Source organism: Marmota flaviventris, chromosome 10, assembly GCF_047511675.1.
Source record: "Marmota flaviventris isolate mMarFla1 chromosome 10, mMarFla1.hap1, whole genome shotgun sequence".
Lineage (NCBI taxonomy): Eukaryota > Metazoa > Chordata > Mammalia > Rodentia > Sciuridae > Marmota > Marmota flaviventris.
The window spans coordinates 49,140,935-49,155,188 of NC_092507.1; the positions used below are offsets into that span (position 1 = coordinate 49,140,935).

Below are 14,254 nucleotides of genomic sequence, written 5' to 3' on the forward strand. Positions count from 1 at the left end.
TGCAACTTCTGCAAAGTCTCATACAATCCAAAGCACACAAGGCATAACCAGAGAGAATCTGAGACCCAGCCAGTCCAGGTTGGATCTTTTTCAGGAGAGGGAGAGGGAGGGGCGGGGGAGGGTTGAGAGGAGAAAAGAGAGAGAGGGAGAGAAAGAGAGAGAGAGACAGCGTGCATTGCCATTGCAAAAGACTTCTGATTTGGAGTTTAAAAAAAAAAAAATTCTCCAAGAAGCCTGCAATTGGCCAACAGCGTTTAAAAAAAACCTCTTCCGGGTTTCAACGGTTCCAAGTTTATTTAGATATTTTTAAAATGCAAAAAAAGGGGGACAACAAATGAAGCAATTCGTCTGAGCATTTTAAAGTTTCTCACGTACTCTTTTTACATTGCAATGGTACGTGGTACATCTTAAACTTTCTATTTTACATTTATACGATATGCATTTTATAAACAATAATGGTAGAATGATTTTGCTTAATGACTAAGACTTTAAAATTTCTCTAGCTCGCATATGCACTTAAGTGATTGCTGCGTAAATGTCTATTGTGATGGTTTTGTTTTAAAGATGTAGCTTTGCGGATGGTGTTTTTGCTATGTGGATCAGAGACCGGGTTTCCTTTTTTTTTTCTTTTCGGGATTTGAAAAAATTGCTGAGCTTAACAGATTTTTTTTTCCTCCTAGCGCTTGCTCGGTTCCAGAAAGGGGTGGGGGGAAATCCTGTACGTGCTCTGTTCTGTAAAAGACGTCTGGCCTCAGCAGTCAACCTAACACGAAAAGAAATGTCTGGACCGGGAGAATAATTGACGATTCGATCCTCTAATCAATGAGACAACCTGAGAGATTGACAAAAGCTTTATCCAATCACAAGAAAGCTTGGGTGTACAATGGTTCGCAAGAGCCAGAGGGGGCGGGGCAGAGGAGATCTGAAGTTCTCTGCGGCTCTGAAAGGGATGGTGTGGTTCAAGCTGTCAAAGCTACAAGCTCTTCCGGATTTAGCAAGCACAATAGGAAAGCGTTTGCAAGTTTAAGAAGAAAAAGCTGATTGGGGAACTTTTTGCATGAATCGTGCGCCTTCTGCTTTTCTCTTTTGAGAAAGAAAACTCGGAAAAATTCTATCAGGGAAAAAATAATTTTGCATTAGTTATTATTTTTACACTTAAGGAAGTTAGTAACTATTTTGGAAGTAGAGGTTCAACTTATTTAGGAAATGTGTGTCTAAAACTTGCCTTAATTTTGGGACTGTAGTGAGCTTTGGGAAGTAAGATATTGCATACTCAGCATTACAGAATTTTTCACCCTGATTCTCTTAGTAGCTTTGGCATTTCAAATCCTTTGAAGAAATGGGCAAGCTTCCCTTGAACTCAAAAGAATAGTTTTAAGAGAGAATGTGTCATAGGTGGACTGAAAGCTGTTTTATAGATTTGGAAGGAAAAGGATAAAGGAGTATATTTTCTTGAATTCTGCTGTTTAGGTTGTATGGTCAGTAGCATATAAAACAGTAAGACTGTTCACATTTCCTTTTGTTGTCACAACCCCTGTGGAGGGTGAAAGTGTGGGAGATTGTTGACTCCCTACCTATTAGCTGGAGTCTAGCCTCTTGTTCAAGTCCTTGATGCCAGTCCAGTGGGAACCAACTGTAGCTCGTCTTGGAGACAGTAACTGGCAGCTTCTCACTAAGATGTGTCCTTTCCCTCCTCCTCTATGAACATTATAGACACCTAATTCTATTGGAAAGTGAATGGAAAATTATATGGGTTCTTTCCTTTTTTTTTTTTAAATTAAATTCCCATCTATTTCTCAAGGCTTTAGGCCTTCCAATCAAATGCAGTTTGATGTTAGAATTCACTTCGATGCTCAGTTTAGCAACATGATTCAATTTAGGTTTATATGCATATAAGAAAAGTCTGCAAGTGACCAGCAGGTTGAAACTAGAGAAAGAAAATGTTGGAAAATGCTAGTTAATAAAGTTAGTCTTGGTAAGAAGTACAGAATAAATGGTGTTGTCACTTATGAATCCCAGTGCTATCTTCACTACTTTGGGCATTAAAATCTAAATCATATTAATAAGATCTCCCTATTAAGTAACCTCCAAAACGAGAGGTATTTGAGATGTACATATAAGTGAAACCTTATTGACGTAATTTATATATCTAAGAGGATTTCACTAAAGCTGGCAAGGTAACGTTTCTGCAAATAAAACACAGTAAATGCAAGGCTGGGCTCTGTGCCAGGAAGAATATGGATAGCAGAGAGCATGACAGGAGCCTCCTTTGCGCAGAGACAATCCCATTTCAAGGCAGCCTCCTACCACTTGCAAAATAAATGATTGGAGCAGTTATTTCCAATAAGGGGTTTATCCTTCCTAACAATGGGCCATTTATATGATTGCAGTAAACTAGTTTTCATACTTCACCTGTGTTTCCTACCCTGCCCTGTCTAGTCTCCCTTAACCTCATCTCTGCTCTCATGTGTCTTGGTATCTTTGTGAACTCTGGACAAGGATTTACTTTTGTAACCTGGGAAGAGGGGAGAGAGTTGGAAATGTTTTTTACCCCCAGTCTGCCCTTTGAGGAACATCTGTTTCTTTGTGTGTGTGTTTAAATTTATGCCTGTTGGAGAGAAAGTTACCAGAAGCCTTTCTGTAACTGTAACTCTTCTACTGTATTTTTCTCAGTCTTGTTTCCAAAGGCTGTAGTTGGAACTGTGCTTTGTAGTGTATCCCCCGCCTTCCACCCCCCTCCCGCGCGGGGGAGGGAGCGGGAGCTGGCGGAGATAGGAGAGAAAGCAGGAGCGGATGTGAAGGGCTTTGGTGCTGAACTTGGATCCAGCCCTTGCCTAGAGGGCGCAAACAATCGTCCCATATCCAAAAGTCTTACGAAGGGCGCCAAAAGTTACTTAAGATAATATTGCTAACCGCAGAAAGCTGGAAATCGCGGGCATATCCACTGCTGCAACAAAAGAAGTTTTTAAAGTGGAAATATCAGCATTAAATTACTTTCCCCCATTAAAAAAAAAAAAAAAAAAAAACAGGGCGACGTGCCAGTCCCTTTTTGAAAAAAAATCTTTTTTTCTTTGAGACTCAATCAAAAGTAAGAATCTTTGCTGTTTTGAAAAGAGGCAGAAATGTCTTTTAATACACCCCCCCCTCCAAAAAAAAAAAAAAGATTTTAATCTGCTCTGGAAGAGAGCTTCCCAAGAGTACACACTCGAAACAATAACTTCTCACTGTGCCTCAGTTACATGTTGGGACCGTCAGCCAGAAACTTCTATCTAGGAAACTTGGAGCGCGTTTTAGTTATAGATCCCAGCAAATGTTTTCGTGGCCAGGGATGTTCTCTGTAACTGGACTTGGCTTTTAGGACGTTTCTCCCTTACTGAAAACCATGAGGAACCAAGGAAATGCAGTTGATTAGTATGGAAAAATGAACTTTCCAATTAAAGATTGAAATTATTTTCCTTCACTACTTTATAAATAATCTGAGAGATTTTCAAGGATATTCAGGAGGAGAGGTGGGGGGTGGAGAATTGTTTCTGAGTATTGGGGAATTATTTTAGCAGCAAAGCAACTAGAGAACAAGCATAAAATAACTTTAGACAGATGCAGAATTATTTCAGAGGATTTTATTTAGAGCAAGAAACACATTTCCTTCACCAAAAAAAAAAAAAAAAAAAAAAAAAAAAAAGAAGAAGAAGAAGAAAGAAAATTGCCTCAATGAAAGTGGCTTTACACATCATTCACCCTCATTTGCCTAGTGGGAATTTCCTCTTTTCAGAGTCTCTCTAGCTATGTCACCTCTACCAAGGAACAGATTCCCCTGTCTGTGTGCCAGTGTCCGATTCAATGTGATACCTTCCTCTTTCCTTTTGGAATTTTGAGAAGGGTTGGCAAATGCATCAGGCAGCAAACTGTCTTAGGGACAGAAGAAGGAGAAGATGGGATGGAGATTTGGAAGAGGCAGGTATATATATATATATATATATATATATATATATATATTTTTTTTTTTTTTTTTTTTTTCCATGAGAGGAGAGCCTAGAGAGAAAATATGAAGTTAAAAAAAAAAAAACTGGAAAAGCAGGCTTATTGGCAACTTGCCAAACCCTAAAAACCACCCCCCTTTTCTGCCAAAACAATACTTTAGCAAACCTAAAATAATTGCAGGAAGCTCTTTTCCATTTTAAGAACTATTACCTGGGGGAGGGAAAAAGGGGATTCAAAAAGGCACCCTTCCAGTTATGTCCCAGGTAAATGGACCATAAGGATAACCCATGTCCATTTCTGGGCATACTGTTTGTAGATCAGAATATATCCCTTCCCTACGGGGATATTCTTTCATATATATTTTTCCTCCTAAAAAGAAAGAAAAAAAGATGTCCCAGCTAAACCACTGTTGGTTCTGAACGTGACAGAACTTTTTGTATGGCATCTGTGTTCAAACCCACTAGTTACAGAGTCCTGGGAGGGAGAACGCTCATTAATCTCCGCCTTCCTCTCTCCAGACCCCCCCCCCCCCTCCAATCCGGTGAATCTTCTGTGTGAAATTATTCCTCACCACCCCCGCTTCTGAATGCCATAGGACTGAAGCTGCCCAAAGTTTGCAGGATTTTGTGCATAATTACCTCTGCCGACGAATCTATTCCCACAGAAAGCTTCGCTGGAGAGATTACAATGCTTTGAGCCGTACCGCATTTCAGAGGGGAAAAAAGTTACCTAGGAGGTCTGATTTTTAAAAGAAATTTGCATACATGCAAATGTGTCGCCCGGCCTCCTCCTCGGTGCTCTTCGTGCCCACACAGTGGCCCAGGGGGTGCAGGGCGACCTGGCAAAGTTGCCCAAATCCTCCACCGAGGTCCGCGAAGGTCTGCGGCGGGGGTGGGGGGATGGGGATGAGGAAAAGTAGTTTTGTTTGCTTAAGCACATCCTGTGGCAGCCTATAGCTGCCCGGGAGTACAGACTGTAACTGCTCCTCACTGCGTTACCCAGTAATGCGCTGAGCGGGGAAGGGGGGGCGGGGGGGCCGAGAGAGAGAGCAAGCGAGCGAGCTGGAGAGCTAGCGAGCGAGCGAGCGAGGGGGAGAGCGAGGGAGCGAGCGAGCGGGCAGGCAGCGCAAGCGGCCGCGGAGGCTGGGGACCGGGCTGGCCGCGCGGCGCCGCAGCCGCCCCCTCCCCCACACCTCCCCCCCCCCCGCCGGCGGCGGCGCGAGCGGGCGGCGGCTGTGCGGTGCGGTGCAGAGCGGAGGCGGAGGCGGGCGCGCGGGCAGCTGGCGGGCACCCGGCCGGGCCGGCGCGGGAGCGGGAAAGGGTGCACTATGCCTTTAACGCCCGCGTACAGTAGACATGTATAGTGGAGTGTAGGGAAACTCTAGGCGGGGTTAAAGTTCAGCTCATGGAGCGGCAATAGCGCTGGCTGGCTGCAGTTGAGCCGAGTTGGAAATGTGAACGCAAGAAGCAGGCTTGATTTTTTTTTCTCCCCCCTTCTCTCTCTCTCTCCCTCTCCCTCTCTTTTCCTCTCTCCCTCTTTCTCCTCTCTCACCCACACTCACGCACACCTCCAAACCGCACACCCAGACGCACACGCACACCACACCGCCCGGCAGTTATGTATTCTCCGCTCTGTCTCACCCAGGTAAGCAGCTGTTTGGATGCGGAGGACTGGAGCAGGGTGTGTGGGGGGTCTGGTAGTGGGGGCTTGTCTGGGTCTGGGCAGGGGGAACCCGGGACCGTCACGCAAGCTCGGCCCGGGGCATGTGTGTGCCTGTGTCTGCGCGTGTTTCTGTGTGTGTGCGCGCGTGTGCCCGTGGGGGGGCTACAGCTTTAAGAAAGTAACTTTGTTTCCATGCGGGTGCATTCCTCTTGCACGGCCATTTGTGTGGGCACATGGCTAATGGCGCCCTCTTATTAATGCGTTAATTAATATCGGGGCGACGGACTGCGGAACGGCGGTGTTTTCGGACGCCCGCACGTGTTTCAGCGGGGTTGCAGCCCATGACACGCTGAAATCTGGACTCAGCGTTTCTGCTGCCCAGGGCAGGGTTCCTGTAGTTCCGCGGCGCCCGGGGAGGGGGCCGTCGACGGAGCCCACCGCGCACCCCGCAAGCTCAGGGCAGCTGCAGCCCCTGGGTGCGGGGAGACGGCGGGTGCCCGTACCCATGGCCCGCTTCCCGGAGCCCGCACCGCCGCAGAGCCCGCACCTCCCCAAACTCTTACTTTTGTTTATTGTTTGTCAGCCTTCGGGGTCCGGTCGCGGGAGGGACGCGGGCCGCCGTCCCGGCCCCAGCCCGGACAGCGCCCCTCGGACGCGGGCGGGCGGCGGCGAGCTCTCGGCGGAGCGGGGCTGCGTGGACACGCGTCCCCCCGCACCGGCCGGGTGGAGCTTTCGTGTTCGCCCCTCTCTGGTGGCTCTATGGCTCGCTTTCCCCGAGTGAAAGTTTCGCAGCCGGGACGAGGCCACGCTGCGCAGGGCGGCGAGCGGCAGAGGCCGCGGGCTGGGGAGCTCCGGGCCGAGTTGGGCTCCCGGCCGCGAGCCCGAGCAGCGGCCCGGGCCGGACGCGACTCCCCCCGCCGATGCCTCTGCGCTACTCCGGCCGCTCCGCGCGCAGGACGGGGGCAACTTTTCCCTTCCGACTCAACTCGGAGCGTGGGGCTCTTGCGCCCCACCGCCCCTCCTTTCCATGCCCTCCCTGTCCATCCCTCCCTTGTCTGCACCACCCCCAAGCAAAATATTGCTACTTCGCGGCCCCAAATCTGGTCCCTTTTGAATATATTATTTATTTTCTTTGACTAAAAGGCATGAAGTCAGAGTGGTTTTGCGTTAATTTTTTCTTTTTAAAGCAAAGTGTGAGCTTTCATACTGCTTTGGTACATTGCAATCAGACCATTAATCACCTACATGAAGTTATATGTTTCAAATAAAATGTTTATTCACCACTCCCTAAAAAAAAAAAAAAAAAAAAAAAAAAAAACCTGCTACCACTTCTTGCCTTCATTCAGCAGGAGATAACGGTTTAACCAGAATACTTTGGGAGGCTAAAAAGTATCACATAGTTTTCTCTCTCCAATCTGGATTTATTTCCCACATGACAACCCTTCTTATTGCAATATCTAACAGTAATAATGCCGGCTATTTGATCTCAGAAGACTCTTAAATGCATCTTTTATGTTGAAATGGTCTGTTTGGGATTTAGGCCTAGCATTAATAATGGATAGCAGTTGCTTTTAGTTATTGTAAAAGTTTTCCCCCTTAACAAACTTTCAAAGTTCCTATTTTAGTAACTTGTGGAAGTGTGGAATGAAACTTTTCCAACCACTTCTGGCAAGGTTCACAATTGCATATGGATAAGATGCAAAGTGTAAGATAATTTGAATGAATTAAAGACTACAGTGAAAATGCTGAGATTCGAAGGCTGAAGTTCTAGCTGGCAAAAGTTTGCAACACATAGAACTTGTAGATAATACCAGTGTGCTGCAATAGAGAGCAAGGACCTTAACAGATACTTTAGTGTCTCCTTAAGTGAGTTCTGAAGTGATAAACTTGTATTTTGGGATTGTGCATATGTGAGAATACCTGTGTATCCATGCAGGCCCAGGGTGTGTCGTCAGGTATTTGACAAAGTTGACTTCTATTGGTACCTGACCTATTATCACGTTTAAGAAAGTTTCCTTTTCTTTTTTTTTTCTTCCTACATATTTGGTAGCATTGATTGATGCATTCACTAGGCCTTCTTCTAAAACACCACTAATAGAAACATTTATTTGGTGTAAAAGTTTGTAGAAAAATGTACAATAAATAGTGAATAAAGGCTCATTTATTTTATGGGAAGTTCTTATAAAAATAATTTACAATTTATTTAATATTCTGGACTATTTATAATACTTTAGAGCTAGTTGTAGAAAGAAAAGCTTAGTAGTTTATTGCTCATTTAAAAAAAAAATCCAGTAAGCACAATGATGCAAGTACTCTAAGTGAAAGCACAAACTCCACTTACTTGTATATAATTTTACAAAACTTTACCAGGAAAATACCAGACAGCTTATTTTAATCAAGGTTAGGCATATTATAACTAAATCATGTACCTGGCTATATAATGATAACCAGGACAAATTTATAGGTGAACCTTTAAAACAAAAAAGTAGTTTCCAGAAATATCACTATTTTGTGGTTCTTAAACTTGGCTTGCTTTCAAACAGATCAACATTTAAGATGCTGATTCAAAGTAATACTGCTTTTAGAACAGGTTTTTAGGTTTGTTTTTATTGGTGGCCTGTAACATTCTCACCGACTACTTATGTAAACTATTCTTTTTGTTTTCTCTTGAATAATTTTAAATATTATATAGCTTATGGTATTTTGTTCAGCCATGTGATTTATGAGGGCATGTAATTTTTTTTTTTTTTTAAAACAATCATTTATTTTATCCCTGGACGTTTCCTGCAAGCTAGTGACACTCTTTAGTTTGATGTTCTGGAATATTTCTAACCATGAGTCGAGAAAGATATATTTTAAAAAATTAACTAGCACTGTAACTCTGCATGTGAGTAAAGTTATACAGAATATTGTGCACTTTTATTGGCACATTCTAGAAACCTTTGGGGAATAATATGTTATAAATAATTTTGGTGCAAAATTGTTGACTTAGATTATTCTTAACGACTAGTTGATATAGTTGGCCTTTTTTTATGATGAGATATATGGGCATTTGGTTGGTAGGTAAACAAAATGCTTCTGAATGCGAATGAACAGAGTTTGTAGTTTGCAGTTTTTTGAAGAGCGTTTTAAATATGTCTTCGGACAAATAAAATGCCATATTATAATATTTATTTAAAATATTATTAGCATTAATAAAACTTTCAGGTAATGTTTTAATATAGATACGAATTGTTGGAGCTAAATTATTCCTTGCATTATAAAATGGGGCTGAGACTTTAAAATGAAATCCTCCCTTTGGTGAAAGCTCACTGTGTCGTTGAAGGGAGACTCCAGTAGTTCTTTGCGTAAGAATCTTGGTCCCCAGCATGTCCTGTATATATAAGAAAATCAGTCAATGTGAAGGACTGTTTCAAACTTAAAATTTGTGTATTTAAGAACATTTTAAGGATGAGCTCAGAATTTTGTAATGTTTAAATGCTCTGTGGTTTGGCATATACCTTTAGCAGATAAACTGTGACTTGCCCCCTATTTCTTCTAAAGTATGGGAATAAGAAAGATTCTCCAACATCAGAAATTTAAAAAATGCTAATGGTTTTTGATAAAAATAATATAATTCTTATATTTTTCTTTTTTCTTCCTCCACTTGAAGAATGCACATGTGTTATGAAAGCTACTTCTCTTCTGGATTCTTTTATTGAAAAAGAACAGTTTTCAAACTTAAACTTGAAACAGAGAGCCTAAAATTCATGCAGGGAGAAAAAAATTAATGTCAATTATTGCAGTGATTTACTGTGCATTACATTTATATATATTTGCTTTTAAAAAACCAGTCATATACGGTGCTTTGATGACTGATTATAATTTGTAAAATTTTAACATATTTGACTATTAAAATATTTTACCAGTTTACTCTCAGTTTACATTTGAATACTAAACAATTTAATAATTGCTTTAATAATAACAATATTTTAGATATTACAATTACTTGTGCATCAAAAGTATATATTTAAATCATTATAAGAAACCAAAAAAAAAAAAAACCCAAACCATTTTACAATATTTGTCTTATAGCCTTTAAAAGTCATCAAATATCTCTTTGGTTTTCTCATCCTCAATTATTTAAAAGTAAATAATTTATCTTTTGTGGGCAGTTATGTGTCAGAAAGAAGTCATATAAGGTTAGCATGGATTAGTTAATTAGAAGTTAGATGTACTCTGAAAGCTTTGTGGAGGTTACTGTTTAATTTTTTCTTTATTTTTATATTTCCTAACCCAATATCAGTATAAGAACCCAGCATTTTGAGTAAAACAGGAAAAACAATTTAAATGCTTTAAGTTCAATTTTATTTCCCAATTACCTGAATTTAAGAGGATTTTTCTGGAGTCTCATGAGCATGGAATATACTAGGTTCTCTGTTTCTCTATGAGAAAAAGCTGGAATAGATTTCCAAAATTAAATGATCCATTTTTTAGGCACAATCATTACTGAAGGCATTTCATAATCACATCAGCAAATTTAATGCATTTAGTTGTAACAGTATTGTCATAGTGACGCATTCTGTTTACTCTCTGGCATGTACACTATTCTTTGTCATTTTTTCTTCTTTTTGTTTAATTCCTATAGTATCAGCAATTATGTCTTGGGCATACATTTTTTTATTTTAGCCTAATAAATATCCAATTCTTCTTTTGTGTAAGGATCTGCCAATTTTTTCTAATTTTCTGACTCAAAAATTATATGCAACTATAATATTTAAAAGAAGAATCAAGATATTACCAAAATGAATAAGAAACGGAACAGTCTGCGTGCGATGTTTTTAGAGGGAAAGCCTTTGTTTTCATTGATGGTGGAGATGATTTTTGCTCCTAGACTTCCATAAACATTGACTGGCATCTAAATGTTTAGGATTTGCCAATCTGGCGGCCGGGCCCTGGCTGTACTACAAGTGGTGAGGTCAAGGCTGGGACAAAATTAGATATGCCTTTCTTGAAATAGGGTTAAGATTATATATTTTTATAAGCATTTACATGAACTTCATTTACTATCAAAGGGATTTGGGGACTAGGCCCAACAATAGAAACTGATATGCTTTGGTGAACATATGAGAACATTAAAAAAAAGATTAGCAGTTTTTTCTTACCAATCATGAGAAATGATACTGATAGTTTTGTCCCCTCTCCCCTTGACTTCCCTTAGGGATTTTATGTATGATTTGGGTAATGCAATGCTTGAATTGAATTTCAAGTGAAACGAGGAATATTTTTAAGGTAATTCTCAGAAGAAAGTTGTTTCCTCTTCTTTTCAGGCTATTCATATTTTTGTTTTGGTCCCTTTCCCTAGGATGAATTTCATCCTTTCATCGAAGCACTTCTGCCCCATGTCCGAGCCTTCGCCTACACATGGTTCAACCTGCAGGCCCGAAAACGAAAATACTTCAAAAAACATGAAAAGCGTATGTCAAAAGAAGAAGAGAGAGCCGTGAAGGATGAATTGCTAAGTGAAAAACCAGAGGTCAAGCAGAAGTGGGCATCTCGACTTCTGGCAAAGTTACGGAAAGATATCCGACCTGAGTATCGAGAGGATTTTGTTCTTACAGTTACAGGGAAAAAACCTCCATGTTGTGTTCTTTCCAACCCAGACCAGAAAGGCAAGATGCGAAGAATTGACTGCCTCCGCCAGGCAGATAAAGTCTGGAGGTTGGACCTTGTTATGGTCATCTTGTTTAAAGGTATTCCGCTGGAAAGTACTGATGGCGAGCGCCTTGTAAAGTCCCCACAATGCTCTAATCCAGGGCTCTGTGTCCAACCCCATCACATAGGGGTTTCTGTTAAGGAACTCGATTTATATTTGGCATACTTTGTGCATGCAGCAGGTAAGTGCGATGGTGAGAATTTCTTCTGCTTTCTTTTGTGTGTTTCTTTCTTGACCGCCTGTGTGTGTGTGTGTGCTCCGCCATTCTTGAGCTCTCCAACTTGCAGGCCAGGTACATAAAGCCATTATGGTTTCAAGATAGACCAAAGTCAGAGAAGCTTGAAGGCCTGGGTCTGAGCCTTCATTCAGGTGGAAAAGCCTAGCTTTGAGAGAATTCCAAGTTCAGTTCTTTTGGTAAGTGGTGCTGTCATGGTGTTTGTATCAGACAGGTGTGAAGTGTAAGTCACAATTCTCCTTGAGGGGTGAGAGAAGCCTAGTGAAAAACCCTTGTAATAAATAGTGTGTTTTAACTGGCATGTGATCTATTTAAAAAGCATTTAGTTTGGTGGTGAGGCAATCTTTTTAGTTGCTTTTCTGTGGGGAATGTATTTAACCCACTGGGGCCTCTTGAACCCCCTGCCAATTAAGAAGTTAGTTGGAGGTAAGATTGCTATCAAATTGCTGATCATTTATGAAGGAAAGATAATCATATTAATACCCAAGCTTAGTAGGTTTGTATTTAGGAATTCTCAATGTCCTCTCCAATAGCTAAGGGAAACGAACCAAACTAACTCTGTAAATAAATATTGGAAGGGTTAATATTAAAAATAACCTGTGTATACAATGCATGAAAACGCCGAGAAGTCACTATTGATAATTGAGGCAATGAGTTGTTTTGATTTTTTTTTTAAAGAAATTTGTTATTGTTTTTTAAAGCATGTTTCACCTGATCATGTTTCAGTATTTAGAACAACATTCGGGATAAAACTATTGAGGACTGGATAAAATAATGCATTTTTACTTTGTTCCTTTCATCTTGTTTTAGACAAAAGGCTCATTGTGTTATGGGAGAGCTCAGGTCTTGTGTAACTTGTTGACTTTTTATATGTACATATCGGTCTTGCTAGATTGCCTTCATGGCAGTTACTTGAGCCAGATGGAAGAAAGTAAGTTGTGGAATCCTTCCAGTGGATTGTTTTGGGGTTCGTTTATTTACGTACTTTGTTCATAGAGGAGAGAGAAGATAATATCTATAAAGTCAACACTGCACTATTTAATAAAAAATTTTAAGTTCTATAAATGTTAGCTGATTTTTAAAGAAGTCAGCTGATATTCTATTTGCTATTTTTTTTTTCGATATACGATTTAGAAAGAACTTTTGTTATCCATCTGTCCTTACTTAAGAAACTGGAGAAATTAATTTTGCAAGCATGTCACATCATCATTTGCATTCTGTTGGCAGGGGATAGATGAGTATTTTAGAAGATGTGCTCTGTAAGCGTTTCAAATATTTGGGTTTTTGAAAATGTATACTTAATTATAAGAAGTGCCTGTTGCTTTTGCCATTTCTGGGTAGCAAAAATGTAAAAGCAATACTTCTCCAATGATCTCTCAACAGGAACAAATAGCCTTTCCTTAACCCTCTTTTACCCTGCTGTTAGTTTGTTTTGTTTATGACAGAAGCAAAGTTAAAAATTATTTTTATTTATTTGCATATGTAAGTGCATGAGATTGCAAAAAGTATTTGTGTCACAAGTGTTTTAATGGAGCACTCTTTCAAATTTTGTGTTTATCTTTTAGATATTTAGAAAATTGATTTATAAATTATAGTGAATTCTTTAATTGGCCAACATAGAAACTTGAGGGTGCCAACAGGTGATATAGATCCTTTGTTTGCTTCCTTACAAGATAACATGAAAATGAAATGCCTGTGAAGTTTTTTATCAGCACAAGCAGTACCCGTTCTTTTGATTTAAGCATTTCCATTAGATTTAAAGAAATGCAGCCTTTCATAGCTATTCCCATTACATGTGTTACCTTTCCTTGTTGATGGTTTATTATTATGCTGTTGTTTCAAATCCTTGAGCTAACGGGTTGCAATTGCCGGTTGTGATACCTGGAGGGGCGAAGTTGGTGAAATGACATTTAGAAGCTTGCTTAGGAGAGTTAGTATCCTTATTGCTTATGAAAGATTTATGGACAGCAGTGTGGATCAGACTACCTTTAGGATTGGTTTTCCTGATGTATCCCAGAATCCCTCGTTATGCCTGAACACCAGCCAAATGTCTGGCCATTGGTTTCCACAGGACCGCAGTAATGGCTGCTTCTCTGTGAGAGCAACAGGAAGGTTGCAAAAGAGAATAGTAAGGGCCTTTTGTCTGAAAATATTTCAAATTTGATTTAAAAGATTTAGAGACCTGTTATTTGTTGAAGGGAAGCTGCCAATACAAATATGAGGTAGATCGGTCAACTTATATACAACCGATGTGACAAGCATCTGTTATAATACTGAAGATTTGTAAACACTAAACAATGTTTTTACCTCCTTAAAAGTTTTGAGAACTTGCCAGTATTGGCAGGAGGCAGACACTGAAACGTGCTTTGAGATACATGCCAAAACCATTGTGGCCTTTTCACCTATAGTGCACTTTTTTTTCTTCCTTTCTTTGAAAATATTGAATTTTTTTCTTCTAACCCCCTCACCCCCACCACGACTATAGAAAGGAGATCTTTTCTTCTTAAAAATATCTACAATAATTAGGGCTTTGTGCGTTGGCTGCTTGTTTGGGAAAAAAGTTGAAATCTTAAAGAATATTGGAAGCACATGCAGAATCTATCATTTTTTAAAAGCAGAAGTGATTTATTCTAAGGCTTATTGAGATGCTAAAGTATAATACATAAACTACATTCCAAAAT

General features: G+C 40.4%; 1 protein-coding gene across 5 annotated transcripts in view; it reads left to right on the forward strand.

Annotated features, from left to right (window-relative positions):
* Window positions 1–318: 318 nt before the first annotated feature.
* Window positions 319–14,254, forward strand: part of Nfia (nuclear factor I A) — a 361,350-nt gene continuing 347,414 nt past the window's right edge. The window contains exons 1-3 of one of the 5 annotated variants that reach the window (XM_027944998.3): window positions 4,731–4,849; window positions 5,568–5,625; window positions 10,988–11,519. In XM_027944998.3, the coding sequence (XP_027800799.1) occupies window positions 4,746–4,849; window positions 5,568–5,625; window positions 10,988–11,519 (694 nt within the window). In that variant the 5' untranslated portion in view covers window positions 4,731–4,745. Of the gene's footprint in view, window positions 394–4,730; window positions 4,850–5,140; window positions 5,626–10,987; window positions 11,520–14,254 lie in introns of those variants that run through there. The other 4 variants (XM_027945000.2, XM_071617895.1, XM_027945001.2 and 1 more) reach the window with 4 other exon arrangements.